This window comes from Protopterus annectens, chromosome 11.part0, assembly GCF_019279795.1.
Source record: "Protopterus annectens isolate FY-2018-M chromosome 11.part0, PAN1.0, whole genome shotgun sequence".
Lineage (NCBI taxonomy): Eukaryota > Metazoa > Chordata > Ceratodontiformes > Protopteridae > Protopterus > Protopterus annectens.
Window position 1 is genome coordinate 673,694,946 of NC_056745.1, and position 14,630 is coordinate 673,709,575.

A 14,630-nucleotide genomic window follows, 5' to 3' on the forward strand; every position below is an offset into this window, starting at 1 on the left:
TGCAAAGATTCTCCCCATGTGGAAAGTCTCAGCTGCCAAGAGTTAATGTTGATATAATACTGGTTTAGTTGCTGTTTAAAAAGGGGTAATTAGTAGAGCATATAACATATTTCATGATACCTATAAGAATCAGTGAGAGAAGCTTAGGAAGGACTGAGAAGAGAGAATGGATAAGCAATTCAGAAAGAAACAATGGCAGGATATATGTATGTCTCCCAAATATGCAACAAAATCTAGAAGGTTTAGGATCTTTGGAAGTATTTATATAGATATTCTTATACCTTAAGTAGACTACAAAGAATTTTTCCTCAGGTAGACAGCAGATGTTGGAGGTGTGATAGGAAAGAAAGAGGTAACTGGGAACATATTTTCTGGGAGTGTAATGAGTTGGCAGACTTTAAAGACTCCCTGCAGACTGCTCTGTTGGAGATGCTGGGTGAGCAAATTGGAGTAACTAGGGTAATGATTTTTTTGAGCTATGATACAGAACCGAAATTGCCTAGATATAGTAAGGCCTTGCTGAGTCTAATTATGATGGCTGCCAAAAAGCAGTTACTAGAAAATAGAAATCAAAGTCTAAACCAACTGTAATAGAAGTAGTAAAGATAGTAACAGAGATAAAACAACTGGAACTGGGATCTTTAGAAAAGGGTAGGAACAAGTTACATAGGAACAAATGGGAAATGTGGGATCAATACATGCAGAGGAGGATCAAGGTTTAAAAGAAGGCAGGATTTGAATGAGCTATGTAATAGTTGACTGACAGTGACTGGATATATTAAAAGTGATGTATAATGTTTGCAATTGTTAGCACAGTTTGTAATGCTTAATGTTTGCAACTGAGATTGTGTTGCTGTGGTTTATTTTCATTTATATAAATGTAAGATTGCCTATGTTGTACATGATTTTTTAAAGCTGTTTCTTGTTTAAAATAAAAAAAATACTGATTTACCAAGTTATTTCATATATAGAAATATAACCATAATTGAATGAAAGCTTTAAGCTCTGAGACTAACATTATACCCTATACAATTGTTTGGTCTAGGTAAGTTTCCATGAGATGCTGAGGTAGCCACCTCTCCAAAACAATTGTTAAATATAAGGACCTCATTTTTTAAAGCAATCAACTTCAGGTGGCAAAGGTCATATTTGGAATAAAAAAAATCTAGTGTGGAGAAAAAAATCATTATTAAAAAAACATACTATACCTGAAAAAGATACTGAACTGAGAGTTAACTGTTTTTTTTTTGCTGTTGTTTTTTTTTTCATCATTATGTCTTTACATTGCAGGGAATAAAGCAAATCTGTTGAACTCGCATAAATCCATAGTAAAAATATTACATTTTTATTCTTCCAAAAAATAATCTTCCTAAATAAACATCACTTTAGGTTTTTGTTTTTCATCAACAGTAAAGCCAGTAAGTTTTTTAAGTTGTTCTAATTTTATCCCTGGCTGAATTAGAGAAGCAAATGCAGAATTAATAATTAACATTAATTCATCTTTATACACTAAAATCTTTAAAGGAAAGTTGTTAATTTTGCATGGAATAATATTTGGATCTGATCAGGATTACTTATTTGTAGAATTAATTAAGTGAAATAAGGTTAGTGAGAGTGGGTATCCCTGTCTAACATCATCAAACTGTTTTATTTGTGTGCCAATATTAATTGAGAGAAAATCTTTTATGTGAACAAAAAAAAGCTTTAAAGTGACCTTTTATTCTGGGAGTCTGATGAAATTTACAATGAAAAAAGTAATTATTCACTAGGTCATATGCTTTGAGTGTCTAAAATACAAAGATGATATATGAGTCTAGAGGTTTATTATTATTATTATTATTGAAAAAAATAATTATTAACTGAAAAAGTTATAAAGGAGTAGAGATTGATGTGTTAGGTAAAAAGCCAAACTAAAAAGGTGAGATTAATTTTACTGTTTTATTTGACAAAAGATTAAGAAATTTGGCTACTAGTCAGTATTTAAAAGGGAGATGGGCTAATAATTCCTCATATCTGACTTATCCTTATCAGGTTTGAGAATTAAATGACTATAGTTAAGAAAAAGCAAGTGCCATCCTCTTGTGAAGATTTTTCTAAACTAACAATAAACCTACTGATATAGGATGTAATTAAATAAAAAAAATATGTATCATATACAGCTGGTAAAACTTCGTACCAACATTGTCTGCTAGTGATAACATGGTCTTCTTTTAAAACCTCCTGTAGAATATATATCATAGTCAAATTCAGAAATTTTACGTAAATTGCTTTGGATGAAGTGCAGACCTCTTATCAAATTCTATTGAATTCTATTGAATGCATTTCTTGATAAAGGGAATCAGATTTTTGAGCAATTGGAACAGCTAAATTGTTTAATATTTAAATCAAATTCGATTTTAAATTTAAGATAAATTCTTTCTTAAAGAAAGAACCATGTAAATCTGCTTGAAAATACCTATTTTTTTTCCTTTTCAACATTCCCAAAACCTTGATTTATTTCCTTTTCAATATTTCCCAAGCCTTCAGTTATGAAAGTAATTAAATAAATGAATGTAGCCCTTTTTTGAGCATATATTATGGGATTAATTTCATAAAGCTTGTCTAGTGATATTTGATCTATTAACTTGTCAAGATTTGCTCTATTTTTTTATATTTGCTACAGAGAGTTAGGGCAAAAACTGCAATAAACTCTTAGAAAGATTGTCAAATCACAGGAGAATTAATATGTATTGAGACATTTTCCATCCAAAAATTGACTGATTACATCTTAAATTAATTTGCACTGAAAAAGGAAAATACAATTTTTAATAAAAAATGTATTTTTCCTTTTAACACAGTCAGTTTCTAAAGCAGTAGAAATCAGTGAATGATCAGAAAAACACCTTGGCAAGAGCTTCACATACCTACATTTCAAACCAAATTTTTCAGAAGCAAAAACATAGGGCCAGATTCAAAAATACTTACCCAGAGACTTGCTCTTCGATTAAGTGATTTACTCAATGAGCAAGTCCTTTGGAATCGGGCCACAGTTGTAAGACAGGTAAGCCTTACACAGAAGTAAGTTACTTAAACTGTGAGCAGTTCTTTTATATCCAGGCCCCTAGTTTAATCTAGAAGGTTGATATTTTTTAGCAAAGTGTATCATTCTACCTTATCATTTCTATATTTCAATAAATCTAATAATGCATAATATTCTAAAAAATCTTAACTTATGCACATTCAAAATCTCCAGTCAGTACAAATGATTGTGCTCAGCTAAGTGTATTTCTGGCTGGTAGAGTATATCAGGTTTTAAATATTTTAAAAATGTAACAATATTCATTTTGATCGGATTATTTAATCCATTAACATTTAAGAGACAGTATTCTCATTAGTTATAATCAAGTAATAATATCTTGTAACAAGTGTACAAATTCTCAAAACCTGGAGTGAATCCCAATCCACTCCCACAAAAAAAAAAAGGAAAGGCAAGTCCACAGTGAACAGGATTGGGAACATTCCCCACATAGTAATTATGGCAGTATATTAATAGCTCTCAGTTCCCTTGGTGCTTTGTCAGGTACAGAGAATTTAAGATTTAAAGTATTTATAGTTTATTTGTAAAGTAGCAAGAAAAATAAACCTGTTTTAATTTCTGATATCAGCAAAAGCTCTTCTCTTCTGAAGAACGTCTGAGGTAAATCTTGGGAAAAAATTTTGTGGCTTGCTTTGAAATGAAAGTTTTTTTTTTTTGTTTTTTTTTTGCTTTAATGCTGCAGATATTACCAAGTTTTTGTCAGTCCATCACTGAAATTTGATAACCGGTCTGTTGTGACCATTTTTGTGATCCTGTCCCATGAACCACATCAGCCTTCACTTCTCATAGCTCTCTTATAACCAGTTTCTTCCCTAGTTCCTCAAAAATATATTTTGTTGAGTAAAGGGGAATTATTTTCCAAGCTTTCAAGGATGCTATTTAACCTGATATTCAAATTCCTAGATATAAATTCCAGGTTTAATGTTCTTATTTTGTAGGGATGCTTGAGCCTTAACAATTTCTGACATTAGAGTTTCAAACTTATTAGCAAGTCCAAGAAAGTCAGATTCTATTTCAGATTATGAAGTATTCGACTTGCAAGCCGCTGTGGTGCAGCGGTAGCATTGTCGCCTCACAGCAAAAGGTTTTCGTGTTTGATTCTCAGCTGGAGCGCCTTCTGTGTGGAGTCTGTATGTCCTCCCCACGGTCGAGTGGAGTTCGAAAGACATGCGTGAATGGGCATGCCTTCGTTGAAAGTTGGGCATCGGGCTGGCACCTCGACACAGTAAAAATATACTGCTAATCATTAGCAGACCGGAGTTCCACTGTGGCGACCCCTAACCGGGAAAAGCCGAAAGAAGAACTTAAGTTGTAATAATAGTTGCTTAATACTTGGAAAATTGACAGCTGAATACATCAAAGCCTTCACCTCACAAGCAAGGGAATCTAATTTAGCCAAAAACTGTCTGTGCCCAAGCAGCAGCTTCTGCCAAGCAGTTCTTGAACTGCTTGAGTTACTGGACTCTCGCTTCTTACTTGAAAATTAATTAGAAAGGGATGGATGGATGGAGAAGGCATACCTGATTCTGAAGATAAAATTATATGTAAACATAAAACTAAGTTGTTGAGAAAAAACATCTGTGACCTTTTGCAAGCCAGAGATTCCTGGCAGTTCATCCTCTTTTGCATTCATACTAGAGTAGTCCTTGGAATCCCTAGAAATGCCTCCTTGTGCTATCTCCATCTTTGCTGCTGACAAATAATGCATTATTTTCCCTTGGAACAAGTTATGCTTTGAATCCTCCTTACGCAAATTAAATGGCTGGTAAGAGCTTAAGTAGCATGTTCTGAGCAATTAGTTTACTCTGCTAATAAGTTTTCCATGTTACCAGATAGTTTACGCTTAGAGAGAGAGATGGTCTTCTTTCTTACTGTTTTTCTTATTTTTATGCCTCTGCATACTGAGCTGCCAGTGATGACAGATGTAATCATTTATCTTATAAAAGGACAAATGTCTACATAAACCACTTGTGCCACTAGAAACTACAGGTAGTATCTTGTACATGCAGCACATCAGTTTGAATCTGACTCTGAAATGGCAGGACCTCCAAAACAACTTCCAGGTGCATCAGTGCATCATCACCTTCCTTCTGTCTAGGGTCAGTCCCTCACATGTGCTGTTAGCAGCTGTGCTTTGCACATATTCGTAAGGCTTTTAGTAACTGTTTCCTGTTTATGAATCACATTTTCATCAACAGTACAGTAAGAGTGACATTTATTTATTGCTTTTGTTTACTGGGAAAGTCTGACTGGGCTCAAGACCCTTTTTCAGCAGAGGCCCAGATAGAAGAGCTCCAGTCCAAAACAAAACAATACAATTGAAAATTGACAATTACATCTAACATAGATATTGCATATTTAAGCATGGGAAGTGCCAGTTTTATACAGTCTATACATAAACATAGAGAGCAAGAAATCAGTAAATATTATAATGGCAGTTGTAGATTATGTTATTGATAACAATATTAAGTCATATTATAGGTTGTAATTTTATGCAGTTACTCTGTTTTAGAAGGAATAAAGAGCTCAGCAAGGAGAGCAGTTAGGAAAGAGAAAAATGGTTTAGTCAAGTAGAGAGCATATGCAGCAACTTAGGTTGAATAGGCATGTTTTTAGTTAAAGCTTAAAAGACTTTTAGTGATGGTTCTTGTCTAACTGTTAGAGGGATAGAGCTCTATGTGAAAAGCCGCAGTATGAGTAACAAGCACACATTGTAAGGGCTGGTCCATCTGTGTGAGCAAGCATAGCATCACATTTGATGACACAGTAAGGCATTCCACTGCATTTCTGAAAGCATGAATATAGTATCTTTCATGAGAATAGATGTTGCCATTTATCTTTCACTTGTACCAAAGCCAGCAGAGTAACAGTACATTGGAAAGATATTTTTTATGGTTTTGCATAGAGTACTTCTGTCATTATCCTAAAAGAAAATTAATAGGTAAAGGGAAACTCTTAAGTTATGTTGTCTGGAGACAACTTTATTCATTCTGTGGAATAAAATAAGTCAAGTGTGTTTGGCATGCAGGAGATACTCTTCACACAGTGTGATGTGCAGGTACAAACTGTCAATTGACTTACATGGGTTACTGGTATAAAGTAAGTAGAGGAACACTGCAAGAACAGACACAATTATCTCATCAGTGACCAGTTTGACCATCTAATCAGATTCCATCAGAAATTGAGAACTTCCTCTGAACCTGGGTATATGAAGTTCAAGGTCTTTCTCAAGAGAGTTCTAGAGCACACTGCTATGTAAGTGAATTTGAGTTTTTATTTTTGTTTTGTTTGCTATTTTTGTTTGTTTTTCTTTCATTTGCAATGCTATTCTATTCAGAATATTTAAAAACTCAAAATAAGTAAAGAAATAAAGTTCCAGGTTAAAACTGAGTAGTACACACGCACACACACACACACACACACACACACACACACACACACACACACACACACGCACACACACACACACACACACACGCGCACACACACAGACACACACACTTCTGTCTTTTGTGCAATATTTCATCAAACTCCACCACTGACTCTTCACCATTATTTTGCAGTGTTAGAAGCATATTGTCCGTATTTCAAGTTGCCATCACAATATGTAACACACTTCACAAAATGGTAAAACTGTATATATACACTTCTATCACCCAACTGGTGATAAAATGGACAATTGGAAGAAGCTTTAAAACTGAATTTTGTGGCTAAATTATCAAGGATTATTTCATGGTTTGCTTCAGACAGACATGCAAATGAATCTGATTTTGTTTTTTTATATTAGAATTATTTTTTTCTTGCTTTTTCTTAATTTTCTTACAGTGTTGGTTATTTATTTAAAGTTTATTAACTCTGAGTTAAAAAAAAAATGTCCGGGTTAGAACAGCAGACAAGCCTCATGTTACTTGTTTTATAAAACATGGCTTACGAAGTCTGTTACTTGATTTGTATACCCTAGCTGGAGCTGTTGTATGACTATTTCACATTTTCTTTAAAGAGCTGCTAGAAAGGACTACTGTGTAAGTGAATCTGATTTTTCCCAGCTCATCTACTCTGTTCCTGTTGTATTCTTACCCAATGTCTCTTATGCCAATTAATTTTCTGTAAGCAGGTACCACATCTCATTCTTTCCTACTACTGATCAATAAGATCATATTGTGAAGACCAGGTTCTTAAGCCAGTTTAACTTAAGTTGCACACTCAACCTTATCTTCACATCCACTAGTTACACACTTGGTATCCATAACATCTTCAGACTTACTTTTAAAACTTCCAGTATGTTGTAACAATGACTAATACTGCCCTGCAAAGTAGCTATGTTGAGATACAGCAAATCATTTTATTGGAATTAAGAAACAGTTGGAGGTATACTACTCAACTTGCAGACACTGAAAATAAGTATTAATGCCCTTGAAAACTAGGTACATCCAACTAAAATTCTGGATATATAATTAATAAAAATGTTGAATACCAGATAACATATAACTCTACCCTATGCCAGTAGAAATGTGGGATACTACTCAGAGACATGTTTAAAAATGATGGAAAATAAAGAGACAGTGTAAAATCTGTAGTCATTAATCAACTGTATTGCAAAATTCTACCACACAGTTATTTATTTTGTTTTTTGAAAAAAGAGAGATATAAGGTGTGTCCTCTTTCTTTAGATTATTGGTGCCACTAATGTGTTAGTCATGTACTGTAGCTTTCTCTGTAATAGACAGCTTCAAAAATCACATTTGGTGAGGAGGGATTCAGAAAATTGTGAAAAGGGGTAAATCAAGCCTCAAAATAAGGGGTATAATGATAAAAATAGGTACCTCATATACATGGTTAAATCAAGCCTGAAAATAAGAACATTCAATATAGGGAAAGCTGAGAGGTCAGATTGGAGGTAATTCATGACATGCTGCTGTCCCACTGTCTTCACTTGATATGTGTATCAATGACCCCATCTACTCCAATTTTTTTTCAATTTTAAGAAAGCAGACATATATGCATATCACACCAACACCTGTGAAAATTTTGAAGTACACTCAGATTATTTTATTGGCATGTCTTTCTGATTTTTGAGAAAACAGGTGCAGCCACTGAAGGTCCACATGGACCCAGGAAGGATATGCAGACTGCACAAAGAAGGCACACTAACTAGAGAAACAGTTATATGAGGCAGAAAGACAAACAGCTGTCCTACTGTGCTGCCATGTAAAAAATGTAGTATGTATGTATGTTCATATCTTTACCTTTGCACACTCGTACATACATACATACACACACACACACACACACACACACACATGAAGACTCACAGCCCCAGCACTATTCTGTGTAAGTGTGTCCATGTCTGCTTGTGCGTGTGTGTCTGTGTATGTGCGTGTGTGTGTATAAATTATAAGATATAAGCATTGTTAGGCTGGTATGCAATCTACTTTGCACAAAAATGTGGTGGAGCACAACCTCTGTTGTTAGAGGACTCCATTTAAGTAGCAGACAGACTCATAGCTGGGGCACACCATGTTCCATAAGGTGCTGTTTTCTTAAATGCAGCTCCATTAAGAAGGTTACTAACAAAAGTAGCATAGTACTAAAATACTTGCTAAGTAGTATTGTGCATCAGTGCAAACTAATTTATTTGTTTTTGTTTTGTTCTTTCCAGGTGAAGAACAGCTGATAGAAAAAATTGTTGCTCTATTACGGGATAGTGGAGATGCATTAAATGAAAAGGTTTGAGGAATAATTTTTTATTACATTTTTAAAATGATTGCTGTTCTGAGCTTATTGCAAAAAAGATTTGTAGAAATACCATACTTTGTCAGTAAGACTTGCAAAACAGGAGATCCCTGTAAAGATGGTCTATGAAGCCCTTGGAGAAAGAACAAGAGGACAAGGGGTGCTGCAGATTATATATATATATATATATATATATATATATATATATATATATATATATATATATATATATATATATGGGTTCCCTTTATAATTTCGAAATACTGAAATCCCGACATTCAGTATTTCGAAATTATAATACCGAAGCCGTGAAATTTCGAAACACCAGAAGCGCGAAATTCAAAATACCGAAGTTTGCAGCTTCTGGTGTTGTGGTGTGTGAATGCATAGGTGTAAGTGTAGGTATGTACGTATGAGTGTGTTGGTTAGGGGTTTTAGTGTATGTTAGTGTGTGTTTTGGCTGTGATGTGTGTGTGCAAGAGGCTGTGAAATGTGTGTGTGTGAGTTACCTTTATGTGTGTGATTGTGTGATCTCTGAGTTAGTATATATAAGTAGGGAGTGTGGGGGGTGCAGGTGGGCTTGCCCCCCTGCTTGTCTGTAGTGTAGGATTGTTTGTTTGATTGTGGGGGGAGATTGTGTGTACGTGTATGTGTGTAGTGTATTTGTACTGCAGGTTCACAATTTTAAATTTCGCAGTTATGGTGTTTCGGTATTTAAAGGTTTCGGTTATAGAATTTTAAAATACTGAAATCTGGGATTTCAGTATTTTGGGATTCTATAGTGAACCTATATATATATATATATATATATATATATATATATATATATATATATCAGATTTATTTTTAAATCTTCTGTCATTTTCATTTTCTGAACTCTCAACACCCTGCATTAAGACATGGGCTGGGATGTATAAAAAAAAATTCTCTGCAATGGAAGATAAATGCAGCAATGACTAGAACTGCACTAATGAGCTGCCTTCACAGCTCTGTTGGAATATAATGAGTAGTGCCCTGGCCACACTGTGCTAGTGAGTAGCATACCTCTTACATTACTCAAAACAGCAGAGTAACACTCACAGCTCGAACATGCAAGTAGTATGGTAGTCCACCTGTTACTTCAGGTTGTAAAGTCGTTAGCACTGTATAACAATGCAAAATAGGCTGAGAAAGGTGCTGTAGTCTGCAAAGAGAGAAACAGCATCTGCCACAGCTAAGAGTAGGGATACCAGCATGCTTGTTAGTATGCTGTTCAGCAGAGCATATCAAGGTTCCATGGAAAAGTTCATTCAAACTATGTTTAATTCTGGGAGAAGGTGCCATTATCTGCAACAAAATGAAGTTCAAAGGAGGTGTATGGAAGATTTGGAAAGGAGGATGACAGCAATCAGAGGCGATCACACAAGGAGAAACACAGGAGAGTGCAAGTTGGTGTATGGGAAGACAAGATACTTTTCCTTTTTCTCATATAAAGAAAGAAGGGATGGAGGGCTATGGGATTCATGGGAATGGAAAACCAGACATACAGAGAAGAGTACAGGAGACTTTGTGGGGACACACATGAGGCTGAAGTGAAAAAAGATGGACACATACATACAGAGGGTGGACAGATGGTGATGGAGAAGGTTGGACCATGCTCAAAACATGGATCATGACATAGTAAGAAAGGGGTGACACCAGGCATTGGAATGATTGGGGTAATGGCTGCAGAGAGCAACCAATGCATCCCAAAGTGCAATATACACATAACCATCCCCAGACTTTTGGTATGGATGTAGTTACCCCAAGATAAGAAAATTCAGAGTCTTCTGCAAGAGGTTCTCAGTTTAATCCAGTCTGATAGCAATGTGCCAGTCCACCATAGACATGGTCAACTGCTTGTGCTGGGGGTGGGCCACTACAGGTGCCACCCACCACATCAACTCCTTCTACCTCTTGTGTGTGGCTCCCTGTATTTGATGGGCTACGGCTGCTCAGTAAGGAAGAACCTCCATCCCCCCACCACCACCACTAATGGGACACTTTTAGCCTCATCACTTGATCCAGCCTGGCCCTCCACAGTGTCCAACTATTCTGGAGGTGGTTTTGACTCAGAAGACTGTTGTTAATTGCATGCATGGAGCCAAAATGAGAAGGGCTGCATAAATGTAATAGAAGTACAGTGCACTGTAAGTAGTCTGCAAATTCCACTTTAACTGTTGTGTAGTAAATCTTTGCTGCCTTCTGTGGCAGCCCTCATGTACTTTTAAGATAAATGCGTACATAAGTACAGTGGTAGGATGGAACAGTCAAATTAAGTTAAGACTGTCTTTGTTCATTACTGTGTGAAAAAGTGGTACTGGTACTGACCATTCCTGTTTAACGACGGTGGACCCCTGCCATAAACAAACTCTACAACAGAAGAAAGAAACTGTTGCAAAAAAGAGTAAAATCCCATGACTGGAGGAATTCCCTGGTCAACCTCAGTAAGAAGCTGAGATCCCTCATAAAATCCTCCAAAGCTAGTTATGAAAACAAAATTGCCACTGACTCTAAAGTCAACCACAAAGCATTCTATAGCTATGTCAAGAATCTAAATGGGAACACTCAGATCTGCTCTGAGTTACAGCATAATGGCACTAAATATACAGAACCAACTGATATTGCCAACATCCTAGCAGATAGGTTCAGTGCTAACTTTACCCCCCTCTCACCCCCTAGAGGGCCCATCTCTATACCTGAAGAATGCAAAGTTCCTATAATCACGGCTGCACAGATAAAAAACACACTGTCCAAAGCCAAGAACACAGCATCCATGGGACCTGACAATATCCCAGGCTGCGTTCTACATGAACTACAGAATGAACTGGCACCCTACCTAAGTACCATGTTCAATCATAGCCTCACCTCAGGCTTTGTACCCACTGAATGGCGCACTGCAACAGTTATCCCACTCCATAAAGGGGAAGCCACGACGGACCCCGGGAACTACTGCCCCATTAGCCTGACGAGCCTGGTCTGCAAGGCCATGGAACGTATCATCATGGAACTCATAAACAAAGACATTGGTAATCTCCAAACTCTGAACCCTACTCAGTTTGGATTTGTAAAAGGCAGATCATGTCTCCTAAACCTGATTGACTTCTTTGAAGCAGTCACCAAAGCCATAGATGAGGGTAAAATGGTTCACACAGCTTATCTAGATCTCGCCAAGGCTTTCGACACCATCCCCCACTCTGGAATTATAGATAAGCTCACTAAACTAGGTATAAATCCCTATGTCACAAGATGGGTTGCCAACTGACTCACGGACAGAACCCACACTGTGAAAGTAGCGGATTCCAAATCCGACATCAGACCAGTGACAAGTGGAGTACCACAGGGTTCAGTCCTGGGTCCTGTCCTGTTTGGTATCTACTTCTCTGAAGTGCAGGCCAACACAGAAGGTCTTTGGCTAACAAAGTTTGCAGATGACTGTAAACTAGGAGCCATAATCGAAACTCCTAACGATGTGGACAAACTACAAAAAGGCCTCAATGAGACAGATACCTGGTGTCAAAGCCATGGCCTGAAGCTCAATGCCAAAAAGTGTATTGTCATCCCCTTTGGTAAAAACTCTGTACCCATGAACTACCACATAGCTGGTAGTCTACTTAATGCCAAAAATGTGATGAGACCTTGGGACACAGGTGGACAGTAGTCTCTCCTTTGATAATCACATCGCCACAGTGGTCAGGAAATCCTTCTACGTGGCTCATCTCATCACAAAAGGATTCTCATCCAGAAAAAAAGAGGTCATTGTTCCCCTCTACTCATCACTCATTAGACCCATTATAGAGTACAACGCCCCTTTTGGTATGTACCTCACAAGACATCTACAACAACTGGAAAGACCACAGAAATATCTCACAAAGAGGATTACTGGCCTCAAACATATGCCCTATGCAAACCGTCTCAAAAAACTACAGCTTTACTCCATCGCATATCGCCTACTCAGGGGCGATCTCTGCCTAACATACAAAGCTATGTCAAACCCAGAGCTGTTGGACATTCTCCACTTAAAGAAATCCCAATCCCTCCGAGCTACACGCTCTAGGGACCTTAACCTTGTCACCACAATAAACCGAACATGCTGGAGGGATAGATTCCTGTCCCAGGGACTTCCCATACTCTGGAACAGACTACCTATCTATGTCAAACAGAGCTTCTCATTAGCACTCTTCAAGAAAAATCTTGATGATTGGATGGGAAATGGGAAATTCACCCCGGGGATCACTTCTGTGGCTCTGCTCGACAGGGGCACAGGAAAATAATTTTCTTGGGTGGCGAAAGCCAGGGTGCATTTTTTGGCTAGGCATGTATGGGCCCTAGGGCCCATAGCCTAGTACCTACCTATGAACCTATGACTGTACCATTTCTACTGGAACAGTAACAATGCCATATGTTTAGCATTCCCTGACTATATGCAGCATGTGCCCATTCTACTCAAAACAATGTAGTCAGGATATACCCATTATTGACTTGTATCTATATCCCTCAGGCTGTTTCAAAAACAGCCTCTGTGTGCCTATTTGTATATAGCTTGACAGGCATGCAAATTGCAAATGAACTGACAAAATATATCCTGTCATATGCTTGCAGCCTGCCATGCACTAATAATGTGTTTGCACTTACATTCCCTCCAGGCTACTTCTGCAAAAGGTACAAGTACTTAACTGACATGTATGCAATCATCTTGAAGAAATGTGTTTAAACAAACAGATTATATCACATGTGGCTCTGGCTGTACCTGTTCATCTCACTTGAGTAGGTAGTCATTGTGGTGGTGCATATGAGATCATCATATTGGTGCCTACATTATTCTGTAATACATTTGACCCAGTAAACCTTGTCATTGTTAACATCTCACTCAAGTTATGCAGTTATTCCAGACAGCAGCCGTCTTAAAGGGTTCTTCATATATACCCAGCAGCTTGTTACAGTCCTTATGTAGGAAATAAAGAAAAATCTTTTTGTTTCTTTTGCACACCACATGGGAGTTCTGAATCTGCATTCCTCAGCCACATATTCCCTGGTTTCCATGAGAAATCAAAGAAAGCAGCAGTATGACTGATATACACCTATTACAAGGCATGCATTTTTGAATCATGAGTACTGTTCACACATCATATGACTGGTAGAACAGTCGTCAGGTTTACAGTGTATAACAATGATAGGCAAGAGTAGCTTCCAAATATTTATTAAGCCATTGTATTAAGTTGTGTCCTATATACAGAGAAAGTTGGCCCTTCCATTGCATAAATATACATCTTAGTTGTTCCCACAGATATTTCAGCTAAGTGATACAGATACGTGTTTGGGCACAAACTACCATTTTGCAATGACCAAAGCCATTCAAAGCATAACTAGAGTTGTTTGAAGTATGTCAGTGTGCAAAGTGTTTGCAGAGTGTGTGCTTTATTATGATGCAGTTATTTCAAAGAGTTTGCTGTGTGCAAAGCACATTTATATTGCAAAGTGCAAAGTACAGCCATTTCAAAAAGTTTCTTGTGCTGTGTGCATTTATTTGCAGAAATCCACCATTTCAGAGTATTTTTTAGCATCTATATTACAACATTGAAATGTTAGTTCATCAAATAACTAAAGCTCGATCTTGTAATATCGACAGCTAAAATTTTCGAACGGCCGATTCAACCAAGGGAAACACTTCCCTTGGCCGAATTAAAAAAAAAAAAAAAGCTTTTCAAATGAAATCAAGTGGGGGGCTTCGCTCCAAACACCCCTACATAAATATACCAACTCCGAGATCGCTCCAAATTGGAGAAACGGGCATACTCTACAG

General features: G+C 37.1%; 1 protein-coding gene across 3 annotated transcripts in view; it reads left to right on the forward strand.

The window, feature by feature from the left end:
* Positions 1–14,630, forward strand: part of BCL2L14 (BCL2 like 14) — a 554,792-nt gene that overhangs the window by 450,870 nt on the left and 89,292 nt on the right. For all 3 annotated transcript variants that reach the window (XM_044088128.1, XM_044088125.1, XM_044088126.1), the window contains exon 4: positions 8,736–8,803. In XM_044088128.1, the coding sequence (XP_043944063.1) occupies positions 8,736–8,803 (68 nt within the window). The remainder of the gene's footprint in view (positions 1–8,735; positions 8,804–14,630) is intronic.